This window comes from Phaenicophaeus curvirostris, chromosome 19, assembly GCF_032191515.1.
Source record: "Phaenicophaeus curvirostris isolate KB17595 chromosome 19, BPBGC_Pcur_1.0, whole genome shotgun sequence".
Classification (NCBI taxonomy): domain Eukaryota; kingdom Metazoa; phylum Chordata; class Aves; order Cuculiformes; family Cuculidae; genus Phaenicophaeus; species Phaenicophaeus curvirostris.
The window spans coordinates 9,050,015-9,076,982 of NC_091410.1; the positions used below are offsets into that span (position 1 = coordinate 9,050,015).

General features: G+C 60.2%; 3 protein-coding genes across 5 annotated transcripts in view; 1 reads left to right on the top strand and 2 right to left on the bottom strand.

Moving 5' to 3' along the window:
• Positions 1–124: 124 nt before the first annotated feature.
• On the top strand, positions 125–3,413 carry FSCN2 (fascin actin-bundling protein 2, retinal). The gene is made up of 5 exons (XM_069872416.1): positions 125–1,444; positions 2,496–2,652; positions 2,737–2,858; positions 2,936–3,103; positions 3,191–3,413. The coding sequence occupies exons 1-5, from the start codon at positions 622–624 to the stop codon at positions 3,394–3,396; spliced, it is 1,476 nt and encodes a 491-aa protein (XP_069728517.1). The 5' UTR covers positions 125–621; the 3' UTR covers positions 3,397–3,413.
• Positions 3,414–3,968: 555 nt separating this feature from the next.
• Positions 3,969–12,785, bottom strand: FAAP100 (FA core complex associated protein 100). 3 transcript variants are annotated; one of them, XM_069872247.1, is made up of 10 exons: positions 12,728–12,785; positions 11,906–12,090; positions 10,908–11,026; positions 9,674–10,647; positions 8,415–8,565; positions 7,141–7,931; positions 6,704–6,819; positions 5,346–5,462; positions 4,751–4,837; positions 3,969–4,636 (listed from the first exon to the last, which is right to left on the bottom strand). In XM_069872247.1, exons 2-10 carry the CDS (start codon positions 12,068–12,070, stop codon positions 4,511–4,513), a joined length of 2,646 nt encoding a protein of 881 aa, XP_069728348.1. In that variant the 5' UTR covers positions 12,071–12,090; positions 12,728–12,785; the 3' UTR covers positions 3,969–4,510. The 3 variants fall into 3 exon arrangements, with proteins under 3 accessions (XP_069728348.1, XP_069728347.1, XP_069728349.1); XM_069872246.1 differs by having other exon boundaries at positions 6,683–6,819; XM_069872248.1 differs by lacking the exons at positions 3,969–4,636; positions 4,751–4,837 and having other exon boundaries at positions 6,672–6,819.
• A 1,802-nt stretch (positions 12,786–14,587) lies between these two features.
• NPLOC4 (NPL4 homolog, ubiquitin recognition factor) overlaps positions 14,588–26,968 on the bottom strand; it is a 30,418-nt gene continuing 18,037 nt past the window's right edge. The window contains exons 13-17 of the mRNA XM_069872250.1: positions 20,291–20,362; positions 18,510–18,605; positions 17,358–17,474; positions 16,332–16,434; positions 14,588–16,115 (exon numbers count right to left, since the gene is read on the bottom strand). Coding sequence (XP_069728351.1) covers positions 15,958–16,115; positions 16,332–16,434; positions 17,358–17,474; positions 18,510–18,605; positions 20,291–20,362 — 546 coding nt within the window. The 3' untranslated portion in view covers positions 14,588–15,957. The remainder of the gene's footprint in view (positions 16,116–16,331; positions 16,435–17,357; positions 17,475–18,509; positions 18,606–20,290; positions 20,363–26,968) is intronic.

Here is a 26,968-nt window from a genome sequence, read left to right on the forward strand (position 1 = left end):
CCGTGACCCCGATCCACAGCTGCAGGAGGGATTTGGGGCCACAGGACAGATGGAGGCCAAGGGCCCCAAAGCAGGATAAAAGGTTTAAACTAATCAAAATGCCTGGCTAATTGGTAAGGCGCTTAGGGGCTGGCTGGGAGGCGGCGCGGGTGGAGGTGACCTGCTGCTGAATCAGAGGGGCTGGTAACCTTAGCCCGCCGGGAACGGATACGCCGGCCCGCATCCGGATCGGGTTCCCACCCAAGTTTTCCACCCGTGGCTCCGCAGCGGGACGAGCGAGAGCCGTGGCGGTGGTGACGGAGAGCGGCGGAGCAGCCGCAGCCCCCGGGGAGCCATCGGGTCGCTGCCGCGGTGCCCCTCGCCCAGGGTCTCGGCGAGAGCCCCGCTGCGGGTTACGGCCACCCCGGTGCCCGCCGCAATCTGGCTGGACTCTGTAATCCTACCTGTAGCTAATTAACCCCCCCCGCTGTGCCACGCCGAGCCGTGCCAAGCCGAGCCGCGGTGCCAGTGCGGCAGCGGCGTCGAGGCAGCGCAGACGTCCGGCCCCGCCGCGACGCCCCAGCTCGGCAGGGCCGGGGAGCCCCCGCCAGCCCCCCGGGGGCCACCCCGCGCCGGTGGAAGATGCCAACAAATGGGATCCACCAAGTCCTGAAGATCCAGTTTGGGTTGATCAACTGCGAGAGCCGTTACCTGACGGCGGAGAGCTTCGGCTACAAGGTGAATGCCTCGGCGCCCAGCTTGAAGCGCAAGCAGATCTGGACGCTGGAGCAGGATGAAGCCGACAGCTCCGTCGTCTTCCTCAAGAGCCACCTGGGCCGGTACCTGGGTGCCGACAAGGACGGGAAGGTGCGATGCGAGGCCGAGCAGCCGGGGCGGGACGAACGCTTCAGCATCATCACCCAGTCGGACGGGCGCTGGGCGCTGCAGTCGGCCCCGCACCGGCGTTTCTTCGGGGGCCGGGAGGATCAGCTCTCCTGCTTCGCCCCCAGCGTGACGGAGGGCGAGCTCTGGACCGTCCACTTGGCCATGCACCCCCAGGCCAACCTGCTGAGCGTCAGCCGCCGCCGCTACGCCCACCTCAGCGCCCACGAGGACGAAATCGCCACCGACAGCAACCTGCCCTGGGGGGTGGACGCCCTCATCACCCTCTGCTTCCAGGACAAGAAGTACAGCCTGCGCACGGCCGACGAGCGCTACCTGCGCTGCGATGGCACGCTGGTGCCCGAGCCCGGCGCCCGCACCGGCTACACCCTCGAGTTCAAGGCAGGCAAGTTGGCTTTTAAGGACTGTGACGGCAAATACCTGGCGCCCATGGGCCCCACCGGCACCCTCAAGTCCGGCCGCAGCACCAAGCCGGGCAAAGACGAACTCTTTGACCTGGAGGAGAGCCACCCCCAGGTGGTCTTCACGGCGGCCAATGGCAGATACGTCTCCATCCGACAAGGTAAGGGCCGCCCGCACCCCACTGCCTGCTCCCTGCCTGCAGCCCAGTGCCTGAAACCTCTCCCTGCCTGCATCCCAGTGCCTGCATCCCTGTAGCCCGGTGCCTGCAACCCAGTGCCTTCATCCCAGTCCCTGCAGCTCAGTGACTGCATCCCAGTGCCTGCATCCCTGCAGCCCAGCGCCTGCAACCCAATCCCTGCATCCCTGTAGCCCAGTCCCTGCATCCCAATTCCTGCATCCCTGTAGCCCAGTCCCTGCATCCCAATTCCTGCATCCTAGTCCCTGCACCCCTGTAGCCCAGTGCCTGCAACCCAGTGCCTGCATCCCAGTCCCTGCATCCCAATTCCTGCATCCCAGTGCCTGCAGCCCAGTCCCTGCATCCCTCTCCCTGCCCACATCCCACACCAGACGCATTCAGGGTCAGTGAACACGCACCGGGGTGTGGGAGCCCTGGGAAGGGCTCCATGCCATTCCTGCATTGGTGTGCGCAGTCCATAAGTGTTTGTGCACGCACGGTGCGGTGTCTATACAGGTGTGTGCGCACTGTGCAGCCTGTATGTGTGTGCAGGCGCGTTTGTGTGTACGGCTCTCCAGCATCTCCGGGGTGCTGCGTGCGTGCAGGGCTCTGCGCAGCCACGAGGACACGCGTGTTTGCACACACAGCTCTGCGTGGGTTCTCCCTGGCACAGGGAGCTGCGCCCGCAGCCAGAGCTCAGGCAGGGGCTGCTGGCTGGATCCAGTGCCCACAGGGTCCCTGAGGTGCCCCCAGCTGCCCCGCATCCCTGTGGGCACCAGGAACGCTCCTGCCACTGTGCCAAGCGGCTTAGTGCCGGGTGACGGTGGCGGGCAAGCTATAAATAAAGGGTTTGTGTGCCAGGGTGCTGACCAGATGGACGTGGCCGCAATCAGATTAACCGGCCCAATTAGCGCGATTGTTTGCAGAAGGATTTACCGCTGCTGCTGGGGAGGGGCCGGGAGGGCGAGCGCAGCCGTGGCTCATGGGCGCACGTGGCCGGAGCGGGGCTGGCACACACGGCCGCTCCCGCCCGCAGGCGTCAACGTCTCAGCGAACCAGGACGAGGAGCTGAACCACGAGACTTTCCAGCTCCAGATCGACCGCGACACCAACAAATGCAGCCTGCACACCAACGCCGGCAGCTACTGGACCCTTGTGGCTCATGGGGGCATCCAGGCTGTGGCCACTGAAATGTAAGTGCAGCGTGCCCAGACAGGGTAAGGATTGGGGCCTGAGGGGACCGGCTGCCCCGGCTCACGCTCTCCCTCTGCCACCAGTGCTGCCAACACCATGTTTGACATCGAGTGGCGCGGGCGGCGGGTGGCTCTGCGCGCCAGCAACGGCCGCTACGTGTGCACCAAGAAGAACGGGCAGCTGGCAGCTGTCAGCGATGCCGTGGGTAAGTGCCAGGGGTGGGCAGGGGGTCCTGGCATTAGATCTCCAGCCTCGGGTACTCAGGGCCAGGCTCCCGTGCAGGGGAGGATGAGGAGTTCACGCTGAAGCTGATCAACCGCCCGATGCTGGTGCTGCGGGGCGAGCACGGCTTCGTCTGCTACCACCGCGGCTCCAACTTGCTCGACTCCAACCGCTCCGTCTACGACGTCTTCCACATCAGCTTCAGCGACGGCGCCTACCAGATCCGAGGTGGGAGGCTGGGTGTGGGGATACTGGGGTGGGGGCTACCAGGGGCCCGGCCAGACCCCACTGACCGCCCCTGGGGACTCTACACAGGCCAGGGGGGCAAGTTCTGGTACGTGGCCAGCAGCGGGTCGGTGTGCAGCGACGGGGACCTCTCTGAGGATTTCTTCTTCGAGTTCCGGGAGCGGGGACGTGTCGCCATCAAAGGGAAGAACGGCCGGTACCTACGTGGGGACCCGGCTGGCACCCTGCGCGCTGACAGTGAGTCCGTGCTGCGGGCCACGCTCTGGGAGTACTGACCCGCCTGGCCCCGGCCCCAGGAGAAGGACGGAGGTGGAACCACCCATGGCAGCTGTGTCCCCTGTCCCGCTTATGGCATTAAAGTCAGTCTGGATCACACCGTCTTCCCGCACCTCCAGTGGTGCCCAAGGGTGCCCGCGCCCCAAGGGCTGCTTGGGTGAAGCCCCGGGTCCCCCCAAAGCCCAGCCGGGAGCTGGTATCCCTGGATGGAAAGTGCTGCCTGGTGGGAACATGCACACTCCGGGAAAGCTGATCTTGCCAGGGATGCAGGGGCAGAAAGGGTGGTCACCAGGCCTCGGGGTGCCGCTCAGGCAGCTGTGGAGGGGGCTCAGCCAAACAAACCCACCACGGGGAGCACCGTGGGCTGTGATGCTCATGGAATGAGGCTGGGGGAGCAGGAGGGGGCTGCAGCCCCTCCTCCAGGGAGCTGGCAGGGCCACGCTGGGAGATGGAAAGGAAAAGAGACGGGCACTCGCTGAGTGGCACAATCGTTTTCATGGCACGACGACAGATTTACAGACACTGGAGCGGTGCGGGGAAGGACTGGGCCAAAACACACTGCACCACCACAGGAATACGAGATCATTTATAGAAACAACGGGGGAGCGGAAAACCCCCTCCCCTGCCCAGCAGAAAACGGGGCTCCCCCGGGGCGGGTGCCCGCTGGGCACCCTGGCACAGCACCCTGTTTGTCCTGATCCTGAAAGGCAAGGCAGCACAGCCCAGAGCCGGCAGGGCGCGGCGGCTGCCGGGAGAGCGCTAAACTACCACGACTAGAACGATCCACAAGACAGCACGGCCCCGGGGGATGCCCGCTGGCGTGGCTGGGCGTTACAGGGAGGGCAGCAGGGCCAGGCTGGGCCAGCCCAGAAGCCCCCGCTCTGCTGCCAGAGCCCCGTGACCCTCCGGTGCTGCCGACAACACAACCACTAAACACGCACACGCACACACACACATCCCCCCCCAAGCCAGACCACCGCCGCGGCCTCCCTGCCCTCACTGCCAGCGCGGGCTCCTCCTCTGGCGAGGGTCTCTCCCCGCCACTAGCCCAGCGGGCACCCACCCCGGCCGGCAGGGCTTGTGACCCCTGGGGTGCACTGGCCACCCCTCTGCTCACAGGAGAACAAGGCTGGGGTTGCGCAGCTGCCTGTAGATGTGCAGGAGCTTCTCGGTCGTCGCAGTTCCCTCCTCGCCAAGGGGCGGCCGATCACGCAGGGTCTGTGCCTCCTTCAGCAGCATCTGTACAAGGGAGAGGGAGGTCGAGTTGTGTGTGAGGCCGCAGCACGGCACCCCGTAGGGTGGATGTGGGGCACAGTGGGTGCCCACCAGCCCCGGCGCGGGATCGTGGCTCACCTCGTGGTTGGCCTGGATCTGGCGCAGGTACTGCATGCGGAGGTCGGGGGGTGCAGAGCCCTGTGCTGCCTGCTCCAGCACCAGCGCCTGTGGGGAACGCAGAGCTCTGCTGGGAGGGTGCTGGGAGTCCTGGACGCGGCAGCACCCAGCCCCAGGGTGCCCTGGCCATGGCTCTGGGCAGAAGGCCGGGCTCCGCTGGCAGCCGCGCTGCCCTGCTCTCCCCAGGCCTGGCACCGTGCTTGACAGCACCAAAGCAGCTCTGGGAAGGCTGCCAGGCCCCGCGTGCCACAGGGGCCCCACTCGATTTAGCTGCCAAGCTGACCAGCGCCCATTCCCAGGGTAGATACTTCCCAGGGTTCCATCCCCAAAACACCCAGAGACAAGGCTGGAGCTTGGGAAAGGAGCGGGGTCTGCAATGGTGCCCCCTCCCCAGCCCTGCCACAGGTCTGTGCTGAGCTGTCTACCACACAGTGAGGCCACAGAAACCCTCCTGGAGCACCTGACTGTGCCCCCAGGCTTTGGTCCCGGGGTTTTGGCTGGCTTAGGGGCCCTCTGCCTCCCAGGAACCTCATCTGCTGCATGGCCCCAGGCGTACCTGGATGCGTCGGATGACGGCGTGGTGCATCCTGCACATGTCGGCCAGGGACGGGCTCTCCATCAGGATCTCCACGGCCTGGATGGGGCCCGCCGGGCTGAGGTCGTTCATGGCCACCTGGGACAGCCAGGACAACCTCACTGCAGGGGAGGGGGCGAGGGCAGCCCCAGCACCCCCACAAAGGTGCAGGGCTCCCCAAAAGGCCCAGCTCCCCCACCCCCATTCCCTGCATCCCCCAATCCATTTGCTCTGCAGCCTGCTACGGACAAATGCAGATGCTGCCAACCTAGCTGGGCACATCAGATCCCTTATTCAGCTTCCCCCAAAGGGTATTTGCCCCCCGCTGCCTGGCCCCAGTGGCCATAAGGCCACAGGAGAGCCCCGTCCCATCCCTGCAAGCCCAGCTCAGAGCTGCGGCAGAGGTTGCAGCCAAAAAAAGTGGCCACTGCTCTCACCCAGTGCCGCTGGGGGTGCACGGATGTCCATTCCCTGATGGGACACATGCTGCTACCCCAGCAGATTTAATCCAGTGGGCTTAGCCCAAAGAGAATTAACGCTGTCACTAATCACGCTGGCAATATTAGCGCTCGCAAGCGTGAACCAACCTGTGCCAGGTCACGGCCCCTCAGCCCCTCAGCCCCTCAGCGTGGGCTCAGCCAGCTGTGGCTGGAGAGCTGGGCAGCAACTGGGATTTTTCCTCTGCATTGAGAGGGGGATTTTTGCATTAAAGGGGTCACGCTGCAGCAGATCAGATTTACGCACTGAATCCAGCCATTTTCTCCTCAAGGCCAGCAAAGCTCAGCTGGGAAAGCCCGTTCCTCCCCGCAGCCGAGCCCAGCACCAGGTTGGGGCACGGATTACTGCGCCTCAGTGGGGCTGGGCAGGAGCAGGAGCCACAGCGCTCCAGGTAGCGGCAAAGAGCACCACAAGGATCCTGTGGATCAGAGGATGGATGCTGGGATGGGAGGGGACATCTATCTATGCCCTCAGAAGGCCAGCCTGCCGCCACGCAGGGACACAGCAAGAGCCCACTCTCTTTCCAAGCAGGGAAAGGAACATCCTGGGGACACACACCCAGCTGGAGAGGGAGGGAAGCAGCCACAACCTTTAGGAATTCCCAGGCTGGGTGAAGGTAGACCGGCAAGGCAGCCTGTCCAGTCCAGCCCCACAGCGTAAGCAACCAGCCCGCCCCATGCAGGACCCAGGCACCTGGACCCCCAGCCTGGGGGCAGCACAGTAAGGCCATACGTCACCCAGCTCCCTGCCAGGAGTGAGGGAGCCAGCTCCATGGGACAGGGGCGCAGGGAGTTTCTCCGCAGGGCTAACCCATTCCTTGCCTCTCGGACAAGCAGCTGCACCTCGCCTCCATCCGGGGCTGCGCCACTCACGGATGCCACCTCCTCGCTGCTCAGTGCCTCGACCCCGGGGTTCTCAGCCAGCAGCCAGCGCAGTGTGGCACAGCTCAGCGGGACATCTGGGGACAAAAGGAGAGAGAGCAGAGCTCCTTACGACAATGAAATGCCAACCCATTGGGCAAGAGCGATGCAAGACAGAGCAACAAGCGCCTGGTGCAGCTCCTGCAAGGCCAGAGCAAACGCTGGGGCCATTCCCATCGCCGCTGAGACACAGAGAGCTTGGATACACAACAACCACGGTGTCTACACGCCAGCCCAGGAGCAGGCACGTGCCCAGGGGCCTGCATGGGGTCACAAGGAAGGGGCTGGTGACCACTGGGTCTGACAGTGCCATCCCCACCTCTCCCCAAGGAGACACGCCAGTAGCTCCAGGGACCCACCTGAGTCAGAGGTTTTCAGTGCGTTTTTCAGCAGCTCCGATGACACCCTGATGGATGCTGCCGAGGGAGGCAGGTTTCCCTCTGCCAGGGCATGAGGCAGCTCACCGGCTTTCCCCGCCTCGGGTTCAGTCTGCTCCTGAGATACTTGGAGGAATGTCTCCACAGGGTCTGGGGGAGCAGGGGGTGCAGGTGCCGGCGGGGAAGCGTCTGGCCCAGGGGTGCTGCTCTTGAAACGGAGGCACTGGAGCATGTCAATGGTGCATTCGCTGAGAGGCAGGCAGATCCCTTCTCTGTCCGGGGAGAGGATGGGAGAATCGTCCGGCAGGAAATCGTCCAGGGCCTCAGAGGAGTCGGAGCCGCTGCCCAAAATATCCCGTAAACTGTAGTAGAGGGCACAGGAGATGGTCAGAGGCAGGTCCAGCTTGGTGTCTGCCGCAGAGCCAAGGGGCAGGGTCAGCTCCCTTTTGTTGCCCGGGAGGAGCTGGTCGATGGGGAAGGTGAAGGTGGTGGCCGAATCCACAGACTCCTCCTCTAAGGCACAAGGGCCGGCCAGGAGCTGAACGCAGAGGGTCCAGCCCTCCTCCAGGCTGTATTCGCTGCAGTTCTCCAGCAGACAGGAGATGGTGACAGTGTCTTGGAGCAGGAGGCAGCTCCAGTTGCCAGTGACAGTGCAAGCAATGGGCTTCTGGCCTTCCTGGCTGGACAGCAAAGCCGCGCTCACGTTCATCACCTGGTTCAGGCTGGCCAGGGCTCGGTTCTTCTGGTCCACCGCCTTCTTCAGGAAGGAAACTCTGCAAGAACAAAGCGTTGGTGCTGAAATAGGAAGAGTGGCAGCCAGCATGCTGGGTCATTGATGGAACAGGGGCTTCTGAAAGGTTGAGGCACAAAGGGTGCTGTGCTGCCGTGGCAGATGAGCCAAACAGCCGCTAGCACAAGCCCAGTACCCTGAGCCACCCCAGGAACATCCCAGCTCCCTCTCCAAGGCAGCCAGGACCCACGCTCAAGGAGCAGTTCCAGCCAGCCCCCAGGAATCCCCCTGCAAAGAGTGAGGGACTCATCTGCATCCCCTTCCCACTTGGCAAGAGCTGCGAACATCTGTGAGTGCCTGGCACCCTGCCTCTCCCACCCTCTGTGCCGAGGCGGTAAACACCAGCCTGCCCGCAGGAGGGCGGCGCCCAGGTCAGGGGGCAGCAGGCAGGGACACCTTTAGCCCAGCACAGCGCCCGTAAACCCAGCAGCTCGCAGTTAAGAGCATGAGCAGCCCTGCCTTTTACCTCTCTGAGGTGTTGCCTATCCCGGACAGCAGCTCTTTAATCCTTCGGCCGGCCTCGGCTGGCGTCAGCTCCACATCAGTGTCCTCTGGGCTGCACAAGTCGCAGGCCATGAGGCGGCCTTTGGCAGACAAGGCCAGCAGCTCCGATTCACCTGCGGGCAGAGAGAGGGGCACATCAGGCAACGAGGAGCGTCGGGAAGGCAGCCAGGGCTTCCCTGAGGTCTGGGGGGATGGACGCAGGGGGACGGGGGAGCACAGGACGGCACTGCCTGCCCCAGGGTGACAGCACCCAGAGGTATCACCTCTGACTGCAGAGGGGAGCGACGGAGACAGGACATGGACCACAACAGCACACCCACCTCACACACAGCTCCCCGAGAAGGGAGATGTCCCCCTCCTACCTGCCCTGTCCCTACGGCTCCTTGCTCACTGACAGTCCCGCCGCCCCAGCCATGCTCCCCAGAGCCCGGCTGCTCCCAAGCCAAGGCCAGCAGCAGCTGGGAGAGGTGCCAGGAGGGCCGCAGCGCCCCAGGAGCCAGCGCTGCCATGCAGGGTCCCCGGCAGCGAGACGCATGCAGCGAGCGGGGCCGGGCTGCCTGCCTTGCTGCCCCCTGAGTGCTCCAGGAGCCGCTCCTCGCTCGCTGCCTGTCCTGGCCCCGTTTGCTCCTCGTGCTGCCCCATGCAACGGGCTTGGCTACAGCTGCGGGACGCTTTCCCCCTGCCTACGCCCTGTGCTCCCTTCCTCTGCTCCCAGGGGTGAGCGCTGCACCCTGCTCTGTGCCCACCACAGGTTAGGCACCGCACGCTGCCCTCGCCGGAGCGGGAAGGGGAGCACTCAAGCTGTGAGCGCAGTGCGCGCAGGCTCCGAGCGGCCACGCAGGAGCTCTCCATCCAGCCAGCGCCACGCCTGAACCCCCTTTTTAGGACGAGCCCCATCCCGGCTCGCTCAAGGGGACAGGCAGGGCTGCTGCGAGCATCCTGCGGGAACCGGTGCAGAGCGGACGCTTCCTGCGATGCTGAGCTGAGAGGAACGGCGAGCGGGTGGGGAAGAGCCGGAGCTGCGAGCACGCCTCGCGTTCAGACCGAGTCGGCATGCTCGACAGAAACGACTTACAAAAACGAGGGGAGTCAACAAGAACGGATGAGGACGGAGCCCAATCTGGACCGTAAGGAGGGGTGGAGACGCACGGGTTGGAATAGGCAGGCCGTCCTGCCCCGCTCCACCCCAAGCCCCAGCGCACACCCCGCTGCCGGCAGTACCTTCTGACGCCCGAGAAGACAAGGAAAGAGCCACAACGCTACAGATACTTAAACTGGCCGGAGACAGGACGGGAGGCAGGACGCCGGCATAGCTCTCCGCGTCCTCGGGGTCAGAGGAATCGCCGACCCAGTCCAGGTCGACAGCGGAGATGTCCGAGTGCGTGCTGTAATACATCCGGCTGCCGCTACCGCAGGCGGCGCAGAGAATGGGCCCACGCAAGTAGTACTCCCTGAGCTCCGGCACCGACGTCTCCTCCCTCTGATCCGCTTTGATGGCCACCATCTTCCCGTAGTGGCCAACGGCCACCACGCAGTCACAGCCAGTGTCTCCGAAGTGCTGCTCATCCTCGGCATCCTCTGCCGCCCTCCTCTCTGTTCTCAAGGCCCCGATGAAGACTATGGGCTCTTCCAAATGATGGAGGATCTTCACCGGGGGCTCTTGGTTGGAAACGTCGTGGCAGCCATCTTCAGCCGTCGAAGAGCTGAGGGCCTTGAGTGGCACGGAGCACAGCTGTCCATCCGGGAAGCCGCAGAGGATCATAGGAGACTCCAGCATGGCGGCATCAATCCCGAAGAGTAGGCTGAAGAGGGGCTCTTCCAGCACAAAGCCCCCCGAGCACCACAGCCCCTCCCCGGACCCCACGGTGCCTGGGGAGGACGCGCAGCAGAGGACGGGCAGAAAGCGGGAGGGCAGGTTGTCCCCCCCATCCCCCTCGTCCCCGGGCTGGGGGCCGGGGCAGAAGCCAACCTCGCTGACCTGCCGATACGGGGGACTCTCCTGCTCAGGGCGTGGAAGCTCATGCAGCTTCATCCACCATTTGCCATGAGCCTGGGATAAGGTGATGACGAAGTTGTTGAGCAGAGTGAACATGCACAGGCTGGAGTCTGGGAAGATGCAGGCATCCGAGTCCACGGGGAAGACACCGGAAGGGCAATTGCTTTCTTGGCCGTCGCCATCCGTCTGCTCCATTAACCTTCAAGCAAACAGGGAAGAGCTCTGAGCCAAGCCACGAGGCGAAGCCAACGCTTCCCTTGGCTGCCTCTCACCCTGGCCCTCAGAAACAAGCTCCCCGCAGCACAGCTTTTAGCATCTGCTGCGAGAGCGGCGATGCGGAGACAGCCAGAGCGTGAAACCGCATGTTTCCCATGTCTGCAGGCAGGGAGGGCACGGGCAGAAGCCCAACACAGCACCCCAGCAGCAAGAAGCAGCCCCACAACGCCAGGGCTGACTCACCTGCTCTGCTGCTCCAGGGAGATACAGTAAATGCCGCTGTGGGCACAGAGGATGTAAAGCTGCCGGGGCTGGGGCAGCAGCTCCACGTGCCACACCTGGTCAGGGCACCGGTACACGGCCTGGGTGGAAAAACAGAAAGAAACGTCACCTTCTGACAGTAGCTGGTGGTGGGAACGGGGCTGCTTGCTGCGACCGCTGAGGGAGCTGCGGGGCCCTGCACACCCGCACCAGGGTTAGGTGTGGAAGGAAACTGCTTGCTGGATATCGCTCCCTCCCGGGCAACCCCAAAGCAGCTGCAAAAGAAAATGGTTATTTCCTGCCAATGCAGATTACAAGCAATTTTAAGGAATAAATGTATCTCTGGGCAGCACTGTGGCTCAGCTTTCCAGGGCAAGGGGGAGAGTGGCAGGGAGCTGGGAGAGGGGCTGCAGGCAATGAGGTAGGGAACCAGCGATCAGAAAGCCGGTACATGATCTGCTTTCCTGAGGAGAGCAGTGTGGGAGGTAAATCCCGATCTTACAGCGATGGCTTTCATAGAAATGATAATTAGAGCACATTAAAAAGGGAGCCGTGTATAACTCAACACATTAAAAAGGGAGCCGTGTATAACTCAACACGACGACGGCTGTTAGTCACAGCAAAGACAATAGCGAAGCCCTTTGTAGGTGAGAAATGAAAGGGACGTCATTTCACTCAGGGAGGAAAAAAGCCCTTCTGGTTTAATTAAATGTTTGTCTTGCAAGTTCGTGAGACAGCAGCACCCCCGCCCCCAGCAGGGGCCGAGGAGCTGGGCAGGGGGATCTGCGCCACTCGGGAAGTTTATTTTTGGATGGGGGACCCTGTGGAGGACTCCAGTTCCACACTGGGTGACAAAACTGGTGTCCCTGCCACCTCTGCCCTGTCCCAGGACACTGGTCCCATGGGATACCGGCCCCCCAGCACCCTCCTGGCGCAGAGGACGTGGGATGAAGCCCCCGCAACCCTGCCAGGCCGCTCACCTTCAGCACCTTCCCCTCCTGGTCGTAGACATAGACGAACTCGCTGCCATTGGAGAGGTAGATCTCGTTCTCGTGGCACAGCACCCGTGGCTTGCCGGCCACCAGCCCCCCCACCGGGCAGCAGAAGCCGGCCAGGTAATCCACCCTGTGCCCCACGTGCGCCATGGTGCCGGGTCGGTGCCAGCCTGGGGGGCGGGGAGGGCGTCAGCACCGGGCGGGCAGCGAGGACGAAGGGGAATTGGCCCCCCCGGCCACTGACAGCCATGGGTGCGCAGCCACCCAGCCCCCACTGACCCCCCAGTTCCCCCAGCTGAGCCCTGCAGCCCTTCTCCACCCACAACCCAGCCCCACAGTCCCCTCAAGACTCAGCCCCACATGCCCTCTTACCCCTGAGCCCCACAGATCTCACAGGCCCATCCCTGATTGAGCCCCGCAGCCTTCCAGCTCAGCCCTACAGCCCCCCCCGCCTTGACTGAGCCCCACAGACCCCCTCATACCCAGCCCCATAGACCCCTAACTGAGCCCCAAGGCCCCCCTCCTCCCCTGACAGAGCCCCACAGCCCCTTCCCACCTACAACCCACCCCTGAGGCCCACAGATCCCTCCGACCCAGCCCCACAGCCCCCCCATCCCTAACTGAGCCCCCCCCAGCTCAGCCCTACAGCCCCTTCCCCCCCACAACCCAGCCCCCCAGACCCCCCAGGCCGAACCCCGCAGCCCCCCCCCGCCCCTGGGCCCCACAGATCTCTCTGACCTAGCCCCATAGATGCCCCCAGACCCACAGATTCCCCCCCACCAATCGCTCCCGGCGAGACGCGGGTACCGGGCCGGGGGGCGCGGGCGGCTCCGCTTTACGGCTGCGCGGCGGCCGCCGCAATTGGGCGGGGAGTTTGCGACAGGCCGTAAAGCCGCGCGGGGCGGGCGGTGCTGGCGGGGAGAGACGAAGCCAGAGAAGAAGGGGGATGCGGCTGCGGCTTTATTAGCGGCGCTGACCCCGCTGTGTCCCCTGTCCCCGCACCCGGGGCACTGGGCCCGCCCCCATTACCCTCCTCCATCCCCAGGATGGTGCTGGGTGCTTGGGTTGGACCCTTCCAGCTCCCTACTCCATCCCTTTAGATTCTGTCTCTGGGTCGGAGCTTCTCCCCGTGTCCCTCAGGCAAGATCTTGGGGTGCTGGGGGGGGGGCAGCATTCCCCCTGTACCCCCAGGGGGCTTGGGTCAGACCTCCCCACCTCCCCCAGGTCCCTCAAGCCGGTGCCTGGTGCTTGAGTCAACCCCCCTGCCCCCTCAGGCCAGTGCCCGGGGCAGGGCTGGGGTGTGGGGGCCGATTCCCCCATCACCTGCACCCCCATCTGCTCAGCCCGGTGCTTGGGGCGGTGGGTCCAACACCTCCCTGTCCCCTCTACCCCCCAAGCCGGTGCCCAGTCCGTAGGTTGAACCCCCTGCCCCCCCCCATCCCCCCAAGATGGTGCCTGGATCCAACCCCTACCCCATCCTCCCCCTCAGGCTGGCGCCTGGTTCTTGGTTTGGATCCCCCTGTCCCACCCCCTTCCCCTTTTTCCCCCCAGGACGGTGCCTGGTGTTTGGGTCAGACTCCCCCCAACCCCCTGGAGTCCGGTGCTTGGGGCTGGGGCGCTGGGTCTGACCCCCCAGCCACTCAGGCCGGTGCCCGGTGTCCGGTGCCAACCCCGGTGCGGCTGCGGCGCGGGGAGGCCGGGGGTCGTCGGGCCCGTGCCAGCTGCTCCACGAAGGCCTCCACGTCTGCGAAGCGAGCAGAGAGGCGCCCCAGCTGCTCCTTCAGGGCGCTGAAATCCCGGTACAGCTCATCCAGGGCCTCAGACAGCGAGCGGATCCTGCACAGGGCAGAGGAGCTGAGGGACCCCCACGCAGCCCCCAAACCTCGGGGGAGCAGCGCTGGCCCCGCAGCCCCCTCACCTCCCGTAGTCCGGAAGCACCGTCTGGTGGTCGAAGAGCAGCAAGTTCCTCATCTGGGAGGTGATGGCGAACTTCCAGTTGTCCAGCACCAGCGTCAGGTTGGCGCAGCCCTTGGCCGGGGAGCTCGGGGCTGCGGGGGGCCGAGGGGATGGGCTGCGGGCAGGACCCCAGCCCCAGCCCCCCTCTGTCACGCCAGGAAGCTCAGCCCCCGGCCGCCTTGGCGAGGGTCCCGAGCACCGCGGGGGTTACCGTCCGCTCTGGCGTCCCACGCCGCCGGCCGCCGCTTCATCTTGGCAGCAGAGCCCAGAGCCGCCAGGAGCAGGAGCGGGAGAAGCCGGGACATGGCGCTGCCAGGGCAGAGCGCGGTGAGAGGGACCCAGAGGGACAGGGACACTGAGGTGTCGTGTCCCCGAGGGCTGAGCACGTGGCACCCAGCCCCGTCGCAGCCTGTTCTGCTTCTCCCACCTGTACCAAGGTCCCAGCTGATGTGGACGAGGCAGCCGCCTGCCGGATTCGGCTCCTCCGGCTCTGGCTCGGTGCGGCTCCAGCTTTCCCTTTTCAAGGCGCTGGTTTGGCGCGAGGCCCGGCCGCACGCGGCTCCAGCGCTGATTGCAACCAGACCGCTCGGCCGCAGCTCAGCCGATGGGGCGCAGCGGCCCCCACTCCCGCTGGGAGAGCGGAGCATCCCAGCCCTGGCCCAGCGCTGCCCTCCCGCAGGGAACGGAGTGGAGGAGACACGGCGCTGGCGCTCTCATTTCGGGTGCTTTTATTCCACGTTACTCGCAGACCCTGCGCCGGGTCAGCCCAAGCACCGCTGCAACCCCAAACACCAACAAACCCAGGGGAAAAGCAAACCGCAGCCCCTCAGCCCCGCGGCAGGGCCGGGCAGCTGCTCTGCCAGCGCCGGCAGGATGAAGCCTTCGGCTGTTCCGCCAACACCGGCAGCGGCGAGGGGGCCAGGAGGTTCCTGCTTGACCGGAGAAGGCAGCGGCAACGCTGTCCCAGCACAGGACAGGGCCTCACACCACCCTCCGATGAGGACGAGGGGCGGCGCTGGAATCAGCGTCCCTGGGATTTAACTAAGGCCCAAACCCACAGCACCGGGGCGAGGGGGCAGAGTCCCCCAGGGCACCACAAGGACCTGCCTGCCACCTCCCCAGCCGGGGCCGAAAGGGAAGAGACCATGGGAAGAGCGTGGCCCGACTCCCAGCTCCAGCAGGATGCGCTGGGAAGGGATGCGGGCAAGGGGAAGGTGCCAGCTCCCTCCCTTGCCAAGGGTGCCCGAGTTCGGCAGCTCTCCCTGCACGGCCTTGCTCCAAAGGAGGGGACGAGCTGCTACGTGCAGCCCCTTGCCGCTTCCCCAGGAGCTGAATGGCGAGGCGAGACCACCCCTGCAGCCCCTGTGGTGACCGGGAATGATGAGAGATTCATGCAGCCGGTCACACGCCAGCCAGGTGCTGGAGCAGCTCTGCCACAAGCGAGGGAGCAAGCGCGGTGCTCCGGGAATGATGCCAAGCCAGGAGCTGGCACATGCCCACCCCTTGCCCAGTGCCAAGGGGGCCCGTCCTGCACCGGGAGCGCTGCCAGCACGCGGAGCTGCCGTCTGGCCCGGCGCTGGGAACAGTCTGCTCGCCCTGCCGGCGCTGTTTAGTGGGAAAGCTGTTGGTACCCAGGCACCTAAGGCTGGCGGCAGCGACCCATGTGGGCAGGGAAAGGGGAGCAAAGCTGTGGGCAGGGAGGTGTCTCGGCCTCTCCCCCCTCTCCGCGTCGCTGGGAGGCTGCTCTGGGGCAGGGAGACGGGGGTCCTGGCTGGCCACAGCCCCCCCCCAAGCTCCTCATGCTCCCCCAGACAGCAGCTGGGGATGGTGAGGGCGCAGCCTGGCCCTGCGGGGCGAAGGCTGAGGTGAAGCGTTGGTTTCCCGGGCTGGGAGCCAGCATCAAGGTAAAGCCAGGGCTCCCAGCTCCCGCTGCAGCCTGAAAAGGATCGAGTGGGGAGGGCTGGAGCCACCCCCTGCCCAGCTCCGCACCCCGGGGAAGCGGAAGAAGGGAGGGCGGGGAAGGGACAAGCACCGCTCCTGCTGCTCGAGGGTGGGCTCAGTATTGGATTGGGCCGGCGTGGTTAGGTCCGGGGCAGGCTGCACATCTCGCAGTGGTCCGTGCCCGGCTGGTTCATGAAGGTGCAGTGCTGGCAGGCCCACATGGCAGCCGACACCGCGTGCGTCGAGCCGCCCACGGCACCGTATTCCTGCAGTCCTGAGATCTGGACACCGACCGTGCCTGAGAGAAAGAGAGAGAGAGCCCAGTCAGGGCATTGTGGGAAGCGCTAGGAACAGGCAGCTCCCCTGCCTAATCCCAGAGAGTTTTCTGTCCCAGTCCATGCAAGATCCTCCCTGCCGAGGTGCTGCCCTCGCCCACAAGGCCTGCAGGGACCGCTTGGGACCAAGGAAGAGCTTTCCTCCCACTCCCACTCCCCAAGGGACCCCCCTTTCTTACTGCAGAGCTGCTCGATGGTTGCCCACTGCTCCGATTTCTTCCAGGTCTGTGCGAGCTCCTCATTCTTGGTCCTCACAGCTTCCAGCAACAAGCTGATGCTGTCCTGCAAGCCATAAAAGGGAAATCAGTGCTGCCCACTCCTCTGGCATCCTTGTCTGAAGCTGTGACCAGGGAAGAGCCTCGCTGCCCTCCTCCACCAGGCGCAGGGAGACAGAGCTGTGAGTTGTGCTGAGGTGTTCAGCAGGGAGCAGGATGCAGTTTATCCCTTCTGCTCCCCCACCCAGCATTCAGACGTACCCCTAAACTCCAAATCCACCCTTTTGCTCGCCGTGGAGGAGGCTATCGCTTACCCAGGCTGCAGCTGAGCGCTGCACTGGAGCTGTGGGCTAAGCCTGACTCCCAGGGGTGCAAACTGACCATGCTGGAGCGCGCTGGCACCCGGCCCCGGCCACGCAAACAGCTCTGGCCTGATCTCCAGCTGCCCAGGGTCAGCCCGGCTGCCCTGCACATGCGCAGCCCTCGGCGCCCTCGAAGCCTCTGGCAAACACATGGCCCTTTTTCCTGGCTTACAGCGGGAAGGTCCGGTGGCGCAGATGTGAACCGGGGAACCTGGGCAGCCGCCAAGCTCTCGGTGCCCAGCCAAGAGAGGCAGAGCTGCACAGTCAGGAAGTCGTCAGCCTGACTGAGATTTGGGGGGCTCTGATCTTGTTATCGTTCAAACAGGAATTTCTGATTCTGAGATATTTTTAAAAATGTTTCCAGCCCTCAGAGCCACAGCCAAGTTGGCCCTGTCCGTGCTAACAACCGCCACCCCCTCACTGCTCCGAGCAGTGTGTTGAGAGCTCTTGGTCCAGGCAGGGGCTTTGGTTTAACTTTTTAAATCTTCTACCAACAGCTCAGCCTGGAAGAAGAGGCGCTGGGCCAGCCGGGGCCGTGCTGGGGCTGCAGCTGGCTCAGCCACTGCCATGCACCCCAGGACCCTGGGGACAGTGACACCAACATGACCCTTTCCTCCCTGTTACGTACCCGCAGGGGCATGACCTCATTCGTGACCAGGAAGAGGAGCAGATGGAAATCAGAAATGATGTCTAGGAAAACGGAGGAAGTATTTTGGGACAGGTAAGTGGCCAAGCTGTGGAAGTCCTAGAGAGAGAGGAAAGTAACAAAAAGAAGTCATTTCTTGCCCACGTAGTAACTTCATTTTCCTAATCGGATCTGCTAACAGATGCTGTAATGTTCCTGCCTCTTTTGGGCATTGACTGCAAAGCATGGAGACCCTCCAACACCAGACCCCAGTCTGGCTGACTGAGATGCAGCTAACAGCTTCCAAGGAAAATGATCTTCAGGCGCGTGGCAGCTCCCCTATCTGAGCACCTGAACAACCCAGTGCATACAGAGCTGATCCCAGACCCAGGCGATGCTGAGCAGAGGCTGGTCAGCTCAGCCCAGTCCCTAAAGAAAAGAGGCAGATGAGGACAGAGCAGCCCCTTCTTCCCTCACGCCCTATTTTATTTTGCTCTTGAACCCAGGGCATCCTCGGAAATAAGCACCAAAGCTGTCATTGAACAGCTGACCTCACCCAACAGAGCCACATCAGGCAGCGACCCTTCTCTTGCGATGGCTCTAAGAGGAAGCCTTTGACATCTTTGGCATCACCTTCTTAAAGGAATGAGCTGTTGTTGTTTTACAGCAACTTGAGCCTTCCACTTGCTGGCAAAAGCCAGTGAGTGCCTCAAGCAGTCCAGCAGCTGCCTCTGCTCAACACCACGGGCCTCTTCATTCTAAAAATCCACCCAGGAGCAGAAATCAGTGCTCTGGGAGCTGTAGTAACAACCCTTGCCCTGCTCCTGTCTGCAGGGAGAAGCAGCTCCTGCGCTGCCACCGTAGGACTGGAGCCCCCTGACCTCTCTGGAGTGGTCTGGGAGGCACCAGCGCTGGCACAGAGTGAGAAGCCCTGGTCCCCATCATCCCCCGGCAGGCTGGGAGCGAGGAGTCCCGCCGGCTGATCGGCATGCAGACGCTGCTCCGAGCAGGAAGGTGCTTGGCAAGCACTGGACTGAACTGTGACGGGGTAATTTAAGGGCACAACTGCAGCCGTCCCTTTGCAGATACTATGAAGCACAAGGGAGACAAACAACGTTCTTGTATGAAACAGCTTTGGTGCAAACTGCTCCTTACCTGAGTTTCCCCCAGCACATCACGGTTCTCGATGGGGAAAGGATTTTGAGAAATAGAAAACGTGTAGACTGGATCCTTGGGAAAAGTTGTAGTAATCTGAAAATCCAAGAAAGGACGATCAGAGTGCTGAAAGCAGGAGGGGTGAAGCAAGGCTTCTGATAGCCGAGAGCATCTATGGCCACGCATTAGTGCTCAGCCAGGCAATTGCAGCAAGGATTTTCTGATGGCTTTTAACATTTAAAGTGATGTTCCAATCAGCACCACCCTTAGGCCCTGGCAATCGTTTCTAAGGAAGCTGGAGGGAGATTACTGAGCTCACTCCTGACCTGAAGAGGATGAGGTAGCTCCCAGCACATCTCTGCAGTCCCCTCAACGCCAACAGGTGACAGGGAGCGTCCCACAGGGTAGCCAGGAGACCGTGCTGCTCCATTCCTGGCTTGAATGGGTGCTAAGACAACACCTTTGCACTTCCCTCAACAGTCACCCCAGGCTCTGGGTGCACCAGCCTTGCCTCCTCCCTGCACGCTGTGCCAAAGGGGTGGGGAACAGGGTAACACAACACTGACCCCACGCTGCTGGGTGAACCAGCTGGTGTCTGGGCCTGCTGCTGACACTTAAACCAGTCCCAGCTCTGGGGGCTCGAAAGCTTTGGTGTCAGTTACTCAAGTGCTGGGCCCTGTTGGCGAGGCTCTTTGTAAGCAGAGATGCAGAAATCCCTGCCAGGACAGTCAGTATTAACAGGAATAATGCCTTCTTTTCCTCCCCCATCTCTTTTTTAAAAACAGAGACAAAACAAGATGCTACGGAAATGCAGCTTTCCAGACTGCTCCTAAATGTTTGTTCCACCAATCTGTTTTCACCTTAATTATGCCCCAGGTAGCTGGGAAACAGATGCCTTTACTACTCAAGGAACTCCAGCACAGGGCATCCGAGGGCCCCACACAATGGGGCTGTTGTTCTGGACACGACGTTTCTCTGTGCGAGTTACACATCCCTGTGTCAGCCCGAGTGCAGCTCTGATAAGCGATACACGCGGCAGAAAGGCAACAGGGAAGAAGGACAAGTCAGTGGAAGCCTCCCAGCTGCCAGCTCCCCTGCACCTGCAGGACACTGCCCGTGCCAGGGGCAGCTGGATCAGAGCAGTTGCTCTAGGTGGATTTAATCGCTGTTGGCACCACCTCTAACTGCAGCAATATCATCTGTCATCAGAATTATTTGCTTTCCTGCCTTCCACACCGTAACAGTTTCCTTTCCAGCCAAAGAGCAGGGCCGTGCCCCAGTGCCTGGCAGCGCTCGCTTACGGGCAGGAGGCAGCCCTGCCCCAGCCAAGCCGTGCTGGAGCCTGAACTCCCTCCCCCAAGAAAAGGCATTTCTGTACAACCAACCTGGTCTGCTGAGTCACTAAAACGAGCTGGATTCTTAATCGCTGCTAAGAGACAGACAACTGGAGCTCTCTAATTAGCTCCCCATGAGGTAGTACCCAGCACATGTATCTGTGGAGCTGGCTGCTTCGCCCGCCACGTGGCTACGTGCCAGTTCGGAGCCACGATACGACACCAGGCGATGCCTTCCCAGGGAGCAAGTGTGTTCCCTGGCACCCCACCGATCCCCAAGAGCACTGCAGTGTAGAACTAGAAATGCCTGGCAGTAGAGCGAAACAGAGAAAGAAAGAAAACCTTTCCCATGAATCACCTCCAGCATGAATTTTAGAGGTGGGTTAAGAACTTCACTCTGCCCTGACCCTGTCCTGCTGCAAGCAAACAAGTGCAACGAATACTTACATCTATGATGAGGTACTCAACCGGGAGTGGGCGAGCCAGCTGTGTGATCTCATTGCCAAACTTGTCTATGTCCTGAAAGAAGAGAAGTTTCATTACTCCTCCATGTGGAAGCAGCGTGAAGCCTGAGGGAGCTTGCCCTGGAGACACCCACGCAGGAGCCCGGGGATCCTCAGCTCTGGCAGATCGCTAGGGGTGTAGAAAAGAACCTGTTTCTGTGTGGCTGGGTGCTGGGACCAGGCAGAGCTGCACAATTCCCTGCAGCTCCTGTAGGCTAGAGAGCTCTGTAACTCTGTAAGCCAGGCCCCCTGTTTCCTTGTGAGCCAAGGGAGTGCGTGGTCACAGACCACCTCGGTCTGTTTGCCTCTGTTGTCACTGCAGGAGAAGTGCCTGGCATTATCCAAGAAGTGAGAGTGCTACTTAAGAGGCAGTTTTAAAAGGGAGGGACAGGGCCACATCTGCTTTCTCAGCCAAGGGAAACCTGACTTTCTGCAAAACCAGCCACGAGATTCCCATCCAACTCTCATTTGGGAACTGGAAATCCAGGCACTTTCTCATACATTGACCTGAAGAGCCAGCATATCACAATGCAGAAACTTGTTTTGCTCTGCCAGACGAATTGAACATAAAGTTTAATTATGGAGAGAAACGGCCAGCATATGTTCATTAATCATAAAATGACAATTAGACGTGATTTATGTCAAACACGCCAAGTTCAAACACAGCTTCTGAAATAAATTCATGAGAACTGACACTTTTCATTAAGGATTCTGTGAGAGGGGGTTTTATTTTCTACCTAAATCATCACTTAACATGTTATAAATCATTCATTGAGCCCTATATAAATCATATGTCCATAATTTCCAATCAGGGACCTTACTTAAGTTTACATTCACTGAGCTCTCAGAAGTCCCAGTGGCTGGAGGCAGACGCAGGGCCACCGCACGCCGGCAGAGCTGTCACCCCGCTACCTCGGTGGCTTTAGGGGACCTCGGCAAGAGGCTGTGACCCTTGCTCCTCCAGCAGCTCCCTGGCGGGGTTTCGAGCGGCATTCCTCGGGCCGAGCCCACGAGCACCGTGCGTCAGGATGAGCCGCCCACAGCTGACACCCTCCTCTCCCGAGATGTGTTTTCTCCTCAAGTACGCCACTCCCCCGCTATCAGCATTTCTCGGTTACGCTAGTATTTACACAGCACAAATATGCGGTGTGGCAGCCAGCACCCCGCTCTCACGCTCTGCTCTCCCTGGTACACCCAGACGGACATCGCCCCAGCAGGCTCCGGCACGCTGCTCCCCTCCAGGCACAGTCCCCCTTCGCCAGCCCCCTCCCCAAGCATCCTCTGTCCCTAGGAACAGTTCCCTTTGTAAAAAACATCTACCTTCCAGTCTTTGAAGCTCCTTTTAAAAGCAATTCCGATAAGGATCTTTTCTCCTTGAACATGACAGGTTGTTGGCCCTGTGGTTATTTCAGCAACAAGCCTGGTGGCTCCTGGCCTCAGATCTCTCTGGCTCTGACAGGAGCAGGAGGAGACGTGGAGCCTTTTCAGGGAGATCACAGGACCTGAAAGCTAACCTGCTTCTAGATCTCGGTGATACCGCAAGAGTCAGGAATCCAATCCAATCAGACCAAATCAGCTTCCCAAACACAATCCTGCCCCTGCAAGAAAGAACCTGCAACAACTCACACATAATTAGCCCATCTGGAATTCATTTTCAAATCTAATTAAGTTCTAATATGCAGAAACATTTTTCCAGCACCTGTTCGCTTTAATCTCTGCCTCTGGGGATTTCCATGTTAAATGCCTTCTTTTTAATGTCACGCCGCTGAGGCCTTCAGGACGTGCACTAGACTGATGCTACCAAACTGGAACCTCACCCCCCTGAGTCGAGGACGTGTCCCAACCCTGCCCCTTCCCAGAGAGAAAAGCCCCAGTGCCCAACGCCGGTGCTCTTCTCCAACCCCCATGCACCATTTTATTAGACAATTACATTTTAAGGGCCTTAACAAATGTCAAGCTAGGAGAAAGACGTCTTCATCCTGAACTTGGCAGTTGCTGGGGCCCCAGCAGCGCCTCTCAGCAAGTTATTGCTGCAGCCTCGGAGCCTGAGACTCCCAAAGCTATGAACGCCCACATGCTGCAGGCAGCAGCAACCATAGAAATAGAATCGTTTGGTTGGAAAAGACCTTAGAGATCATCGAGTCTAACCGTAACCGCTCCAAAGGGAGGCCAGGAAGGGGTTAATGAAGGCGCAAATATTTGGCTCCTGGACAAAACTCAGAAAGCAGAAAGGCCTGGAGGATTTGGACAATGAATCATCCCAAAGACAGGAGCATACTGGAGATTGCATCAGGCGCTGCGCTTCGAGCCTTTCGAACCACTGTTCGGAGGCAGAGGATGCAAAGGGACGAGGTCAAACAGGGAAAAGGATGGGTGCAGCCGCAGGGGCCGCGTCACACACTTCTGTGACCCTGCAGGAGCCCTGCAGCAGGACAGGCTGCTGGGTGGCTCTGAGAGTGGGGAGCAGCCAAGCGAGGAGCCTGGGATGCTGTCAGCCCGGAGGGAGGCTCCGGCTCTGTGTCCCAGGGCTGGTCAGACGTTCCCTTCCCGTGCCGTTAACCTTCATGGATTCACCCTGCTGGAGGCACCGTGAAGCGGAGCAGCTGTCTGTCCTGGGTGTTAACAAAAGCCAGCCCTGCTCTTCCCTCGGCCGATTTCCAAGGGCTTTACCGGGCAGTCCTGCCCTTGCACAGGGCAAGCAGCTGACGCAGAGAAATGAAAGGACTTTTCTAAGAGCAAACGCTAGGTCAGTGAGAGTTGAAACCCTTCTCGGGAGATTCCTCATGAGCTAAGCAAGCATCCTCCTCCCCAGAGCAGCTGGGACATCTAAGGCTAAGACGGCTTTTCCAGTCCAACACGAGCCATTGGGAGGAGGCCAGCCAGGGGAAGTCCTTTGCTGCGAGTGAAAACTCCCCGCAGAAGCCTCCACAGAGCTTGGCTATCGTGTTTTCCTTGAGAAAAGGATTCCAAAGGGAACAGGGAAGAGTAAGGTGTGCCACACTGCGGATAGCCTGGCTCAGAGGTCCCGTTTGGCTCCGATAAAAGCAGTTCCTGGCTCAAGGCTCTCCAAGGGCCAGGTGGGACCGCACCGAGCAGACACCAGTCAAAGCCCAGATGCCATTTCAGCTGCTGTAAATGCACAAAGTGCATGCAGGACTCTAGGAGCGCAAAGGGCCCTTTCACAACACTGGTGCCATTTAGAAGGGCTTTTGTCTTACGCCATCACAAAGAAACTCTGGGGATATATTAAGGCAGCTGTAAAATGCAATTCATCGCATGCATGACATCTTCGTGTTTGCACTGAGCTGAGGCAAATACCTATGATAAGAGACAAAGCCAGCCAGCCCCAAAATCCAATCATTCAAGTGTTTCCAAAGGGTCTGTAAAACACAGCAATCCCTTTCCCAGGTCTGTGGGGAGCAGCCAGGCAATGCTGCAAAATTCTGGGCTCCGCAGACAGGCTGCAGGGAGCTGAGAGCAGGCAGAGAGAGGGCACTAGGCACCTCTTGCAAACAACATCATCTCTGAAAAATCAGCCCACGGTCTGGAAGGCACATTTGTAGTGAAATCAGAATCAATATGGTTGTTTTCTAGAACCAGATGGACAAAGGAGAGTGAGGACAGAAGACAGGGAATAGAAAATGCCCATATGTAATGTTTAGATGGGCTCTCCCTCACTCAGCTGAGAAACAGGGTGAAGAAGCCATCGCAACATCATTGTCTTTACTCACAAAGAAAGCAGTTGCCCCAACTTCTGTGTCTGTGTCTTGACAACAGTAACTCCTTCACTAGTTTCATTGCAGTGAACTTGCCTGGAAGTATGTGTGGGTTGTGCAACATTGGAATTGGAAACAGCACTGTGCCGTGACGCTACACAGACAACCCGGGAGGTGGAGGGGGGTGTTTTCTTCCTTCTGGCTAATCTTACCTGGAGAGGCATCTCAGAGCAAAGTAACTCGTACTCATGGTCCCCAAAGCCCTTGACTTTCACGCTAGAGCAGAACTCCAGCCTTCATGAGCCAGGAAAGCAACGGCCGCATGGAGAAAGCGCACACTGCCAATTCCACTGGGGTGGTTCCTCTAAGCTGCAGGGCTAGTGGCCAACACAAAGAGAATGGTAAAGAAATACAGAAATCACAAGGGTAGAGGCTGAGGAAAAACACCTCGCCTCCTGAGGCAGGACAACGCTGGTGCCATCAGTTTTCCTGTTCCCATGGAAGAAAAGCCCATCTATGTGAACACACCATGAGGTGAGTCACGCTCGGGCAAGAACAGCTGCAGCCCCAAGGGACGCAGGAGCCCCTGCTCTTGCTCCACAAACACAAAACATGGTGCAAACCATGGAAAAATGGCTTGCTGACCAAGGACAGTTGATCCTCTCTTTCCAGGCGCCGTGGTGCAGCGAAGTCCCTGAAGCTGCAGCTCTCCTGCCTGCAGTGCGGGTCTGCACACCCCTCCTGCGCCCGCAGCGTTACCAATCCCGATGCATTTCATAACAGTCATCGCTGAAAAAACAACGCCTACCGCAAGTGGAGGTACAAGACATCTTTAGACAACGTGACTGAAGCCCCGTTGTTTGATTGTGCTTTACTAGAGATGCAAACAGCAGCACCTTTTCCTACTTGCAAAGCTGAAGGTGAACCTACCACGCTCCCCTGCTGTAGACAGATACGAGAGTTCAATAGATTTTGCCTTTCATCTGGATGCAGAGTCGTTCTATAAATAAATCCCTGTCACACAAACATTGGCCTTCTGGTTCTCATCCAATTAGAATAAATTTGTACAGCTCCTTTCATCCTAAAGGGCTCTGCAAATGAATACCTGCTTACTACATGGGAACATAGAGCTGGACGGCTTCTCAGTCGGAGACAAAATGCAGCAACTACTCAAAAGTGCAGCTTTCTCCCCAAAGCTGAGTAGGGGAGGCAGCACAGAAGGGACTCCCCTGCACCAAGGACTGGGGACAAAGCTGCTAATCTCCTGCGGTTCCAGCAGAGAAACGGGGAGCAGGGCCCTGCAGCACTGGAGCCGCTGTCCCTGCTGCCAGGCCAAGCACTGGGCTCCTGCTCCTCGTACTGTTATTTCACCGCTGCTTTGACACCATCGCTGTCACCAACCCAGTAACTATGAGGTAGTGTCTCTGACCTCAAGCCTCGCACATTTAATGAGACCCCAAAGGTTTTCAAAGCCAGGATTGACTAAGCTTTCCACTGATTTGAGAACATTCCACAAAAATTAAGAGATCCTACAGCCAAACACGTTCAAGGCTGAAGGACAATTACACCCGCCAGAGCACTCCTCAAGCCTTCCTTGAGCACATCGTGAAAAAGGCAATTAGGATAGAAGTTATAAAACATATGAAATAAGCTGCAGCCCGACCCAGTGAATCAGTGGCTCATGGAAATTTCCACGCAAGGCTAGAGCCATCAGTTCACATTTTGTTTATCTCCCTGCTTCAGATTACGAATGGGAGTGAAGACCTTATGGGAACACCCACTGGCTTCCTGCTACTCCCAACACCCAGGGTGGCCCACATGTGGCACACAGACCTACGGGACCTCCTGCAAGGCTGCACCCCAACTGTGGCACAGCACCGGCTCCTCCGGAGCAGGGCCGCAGCACGCCAGGAGATGATCTCATCTTCACATTCAGGGCCAACCCTTGCACAATAGAGCTCCGCTGTATCTAAATCGGACCTGGCTTATCAGCTCCTAAGAGCAAGCTATCTGCGTGCTAAGGAAAACAGCATGGATTCCATCTACCTTTCTTCTCCAGCACTGAATTCAGCCAAGAGGCGTTCCTCAGTTTTTGGGGGGTGTCAAGACAAGCCAGCAGCTCAGCAATTGAGGGGCGGAGGGGGAAGATGGAGTTTCATGGGCTGATTCACCCAGGCCAGCGTTTCCTGGTCTCAGGTTCAGAGCTTTTAGCCCAGGTCCATTTCTGCCGCTGGTGCAAAACACGCTCACTTCCATGCTCCCAAACAAAGGTAGCTTTGCTTATCCCACACTCTTTAACAGACGGGAGCGCTGCAGGCTGAGCGGGCTGTAAGTATCAGACACAGACAAGAATGAGATAACTAACTTGGGTGATGGATGGCTAATTAGTTGGCAAGCAGTGCTGTTAATTAATTCCTCTGTCCTTGCTTATGTGGCACCGACACACACAAGTTTGAGAAGCAGGGCTATTAGCCTCTGCAAAGATCCTGTCCCCAAATTCCTAACTGGGCCCTGTGGATACAGGGGGGCTGAAGATCTCCAGACACAACTGCCAAGGGAATACCGACAGTCCATTCATCACTGACAGGCTGCACCGAAACCTGCAGCAGATGGGTTACCAGCAGTGCTCTCACACGACACTTTGAGCGTGATTATTTTGGGTCCGCTCTGGATGCACATATCTGTCGCTGCTCCTCAGGACCAGTGTTTGGAGCTGCCTGACCCCACAACAAGGTGCAGGCAGTAACTCCAGCACTAGGGAGGAAAGCCAGGGGTGCACCCCGGTCCTGCCCTTGCTCTGAAAGCCGTCACACCCTCCTTTTGTCTCAGAGAAGCAGGCGCAGGGTCATTTCTCCTCTTGCTGCACGCACAACACTATCTTCTGTCACATCTGCTGCCCAGTTGGT

Excerpts from the sequence above, each read along its gene's own strand:
- FSCN2 (XM_069872416.1), top strand. The coding sequence starts at position 622 with ATGCCAACAAATGGGATCCACCAAGTCCTGAAGATCCAGTTTGGGTTG. Across the intron at positions 1,445-2,495 it reads ATACGTCTCCATCCGACAAG|GCGTCAACGTCTCAGCGAAC; the intron begins GTAAGGGCCGCC and ends TCCCGCCCGCAG. Across the intron at positions 2,653-2,736 it reads CAGGCTGTGGCCACTGAAAT|TGCTGCCAACACCATGTTTG; the intron begins GTAAGTGCAGCG and ends CTCTGCCACCAG.
- FAAP100 (XM_069872246.1), bottom strand. The coding sequence starts at position 12,070 with ATGGCGCACGTGGGGCACAGGGTGGATTACCTGGCCGGCTTCTGCTGC. Across the intron at positions 10,648-10,907 it reads TCCCTGGAGCAGCAGAGCAG|GTTAATGGAGCAGACGGATG; the intron begins GTGAGTCAGCCC and ends GTTTGCTTGAAG. Across the intron at positions 6,820-7,140 it reads ACTGAAAACCTCTGACTCAG|ATGTCCCGCTGAGCTGTGCC; the intron begins GTGGGTCCCTGG and ends TTTTGTCCCCAG.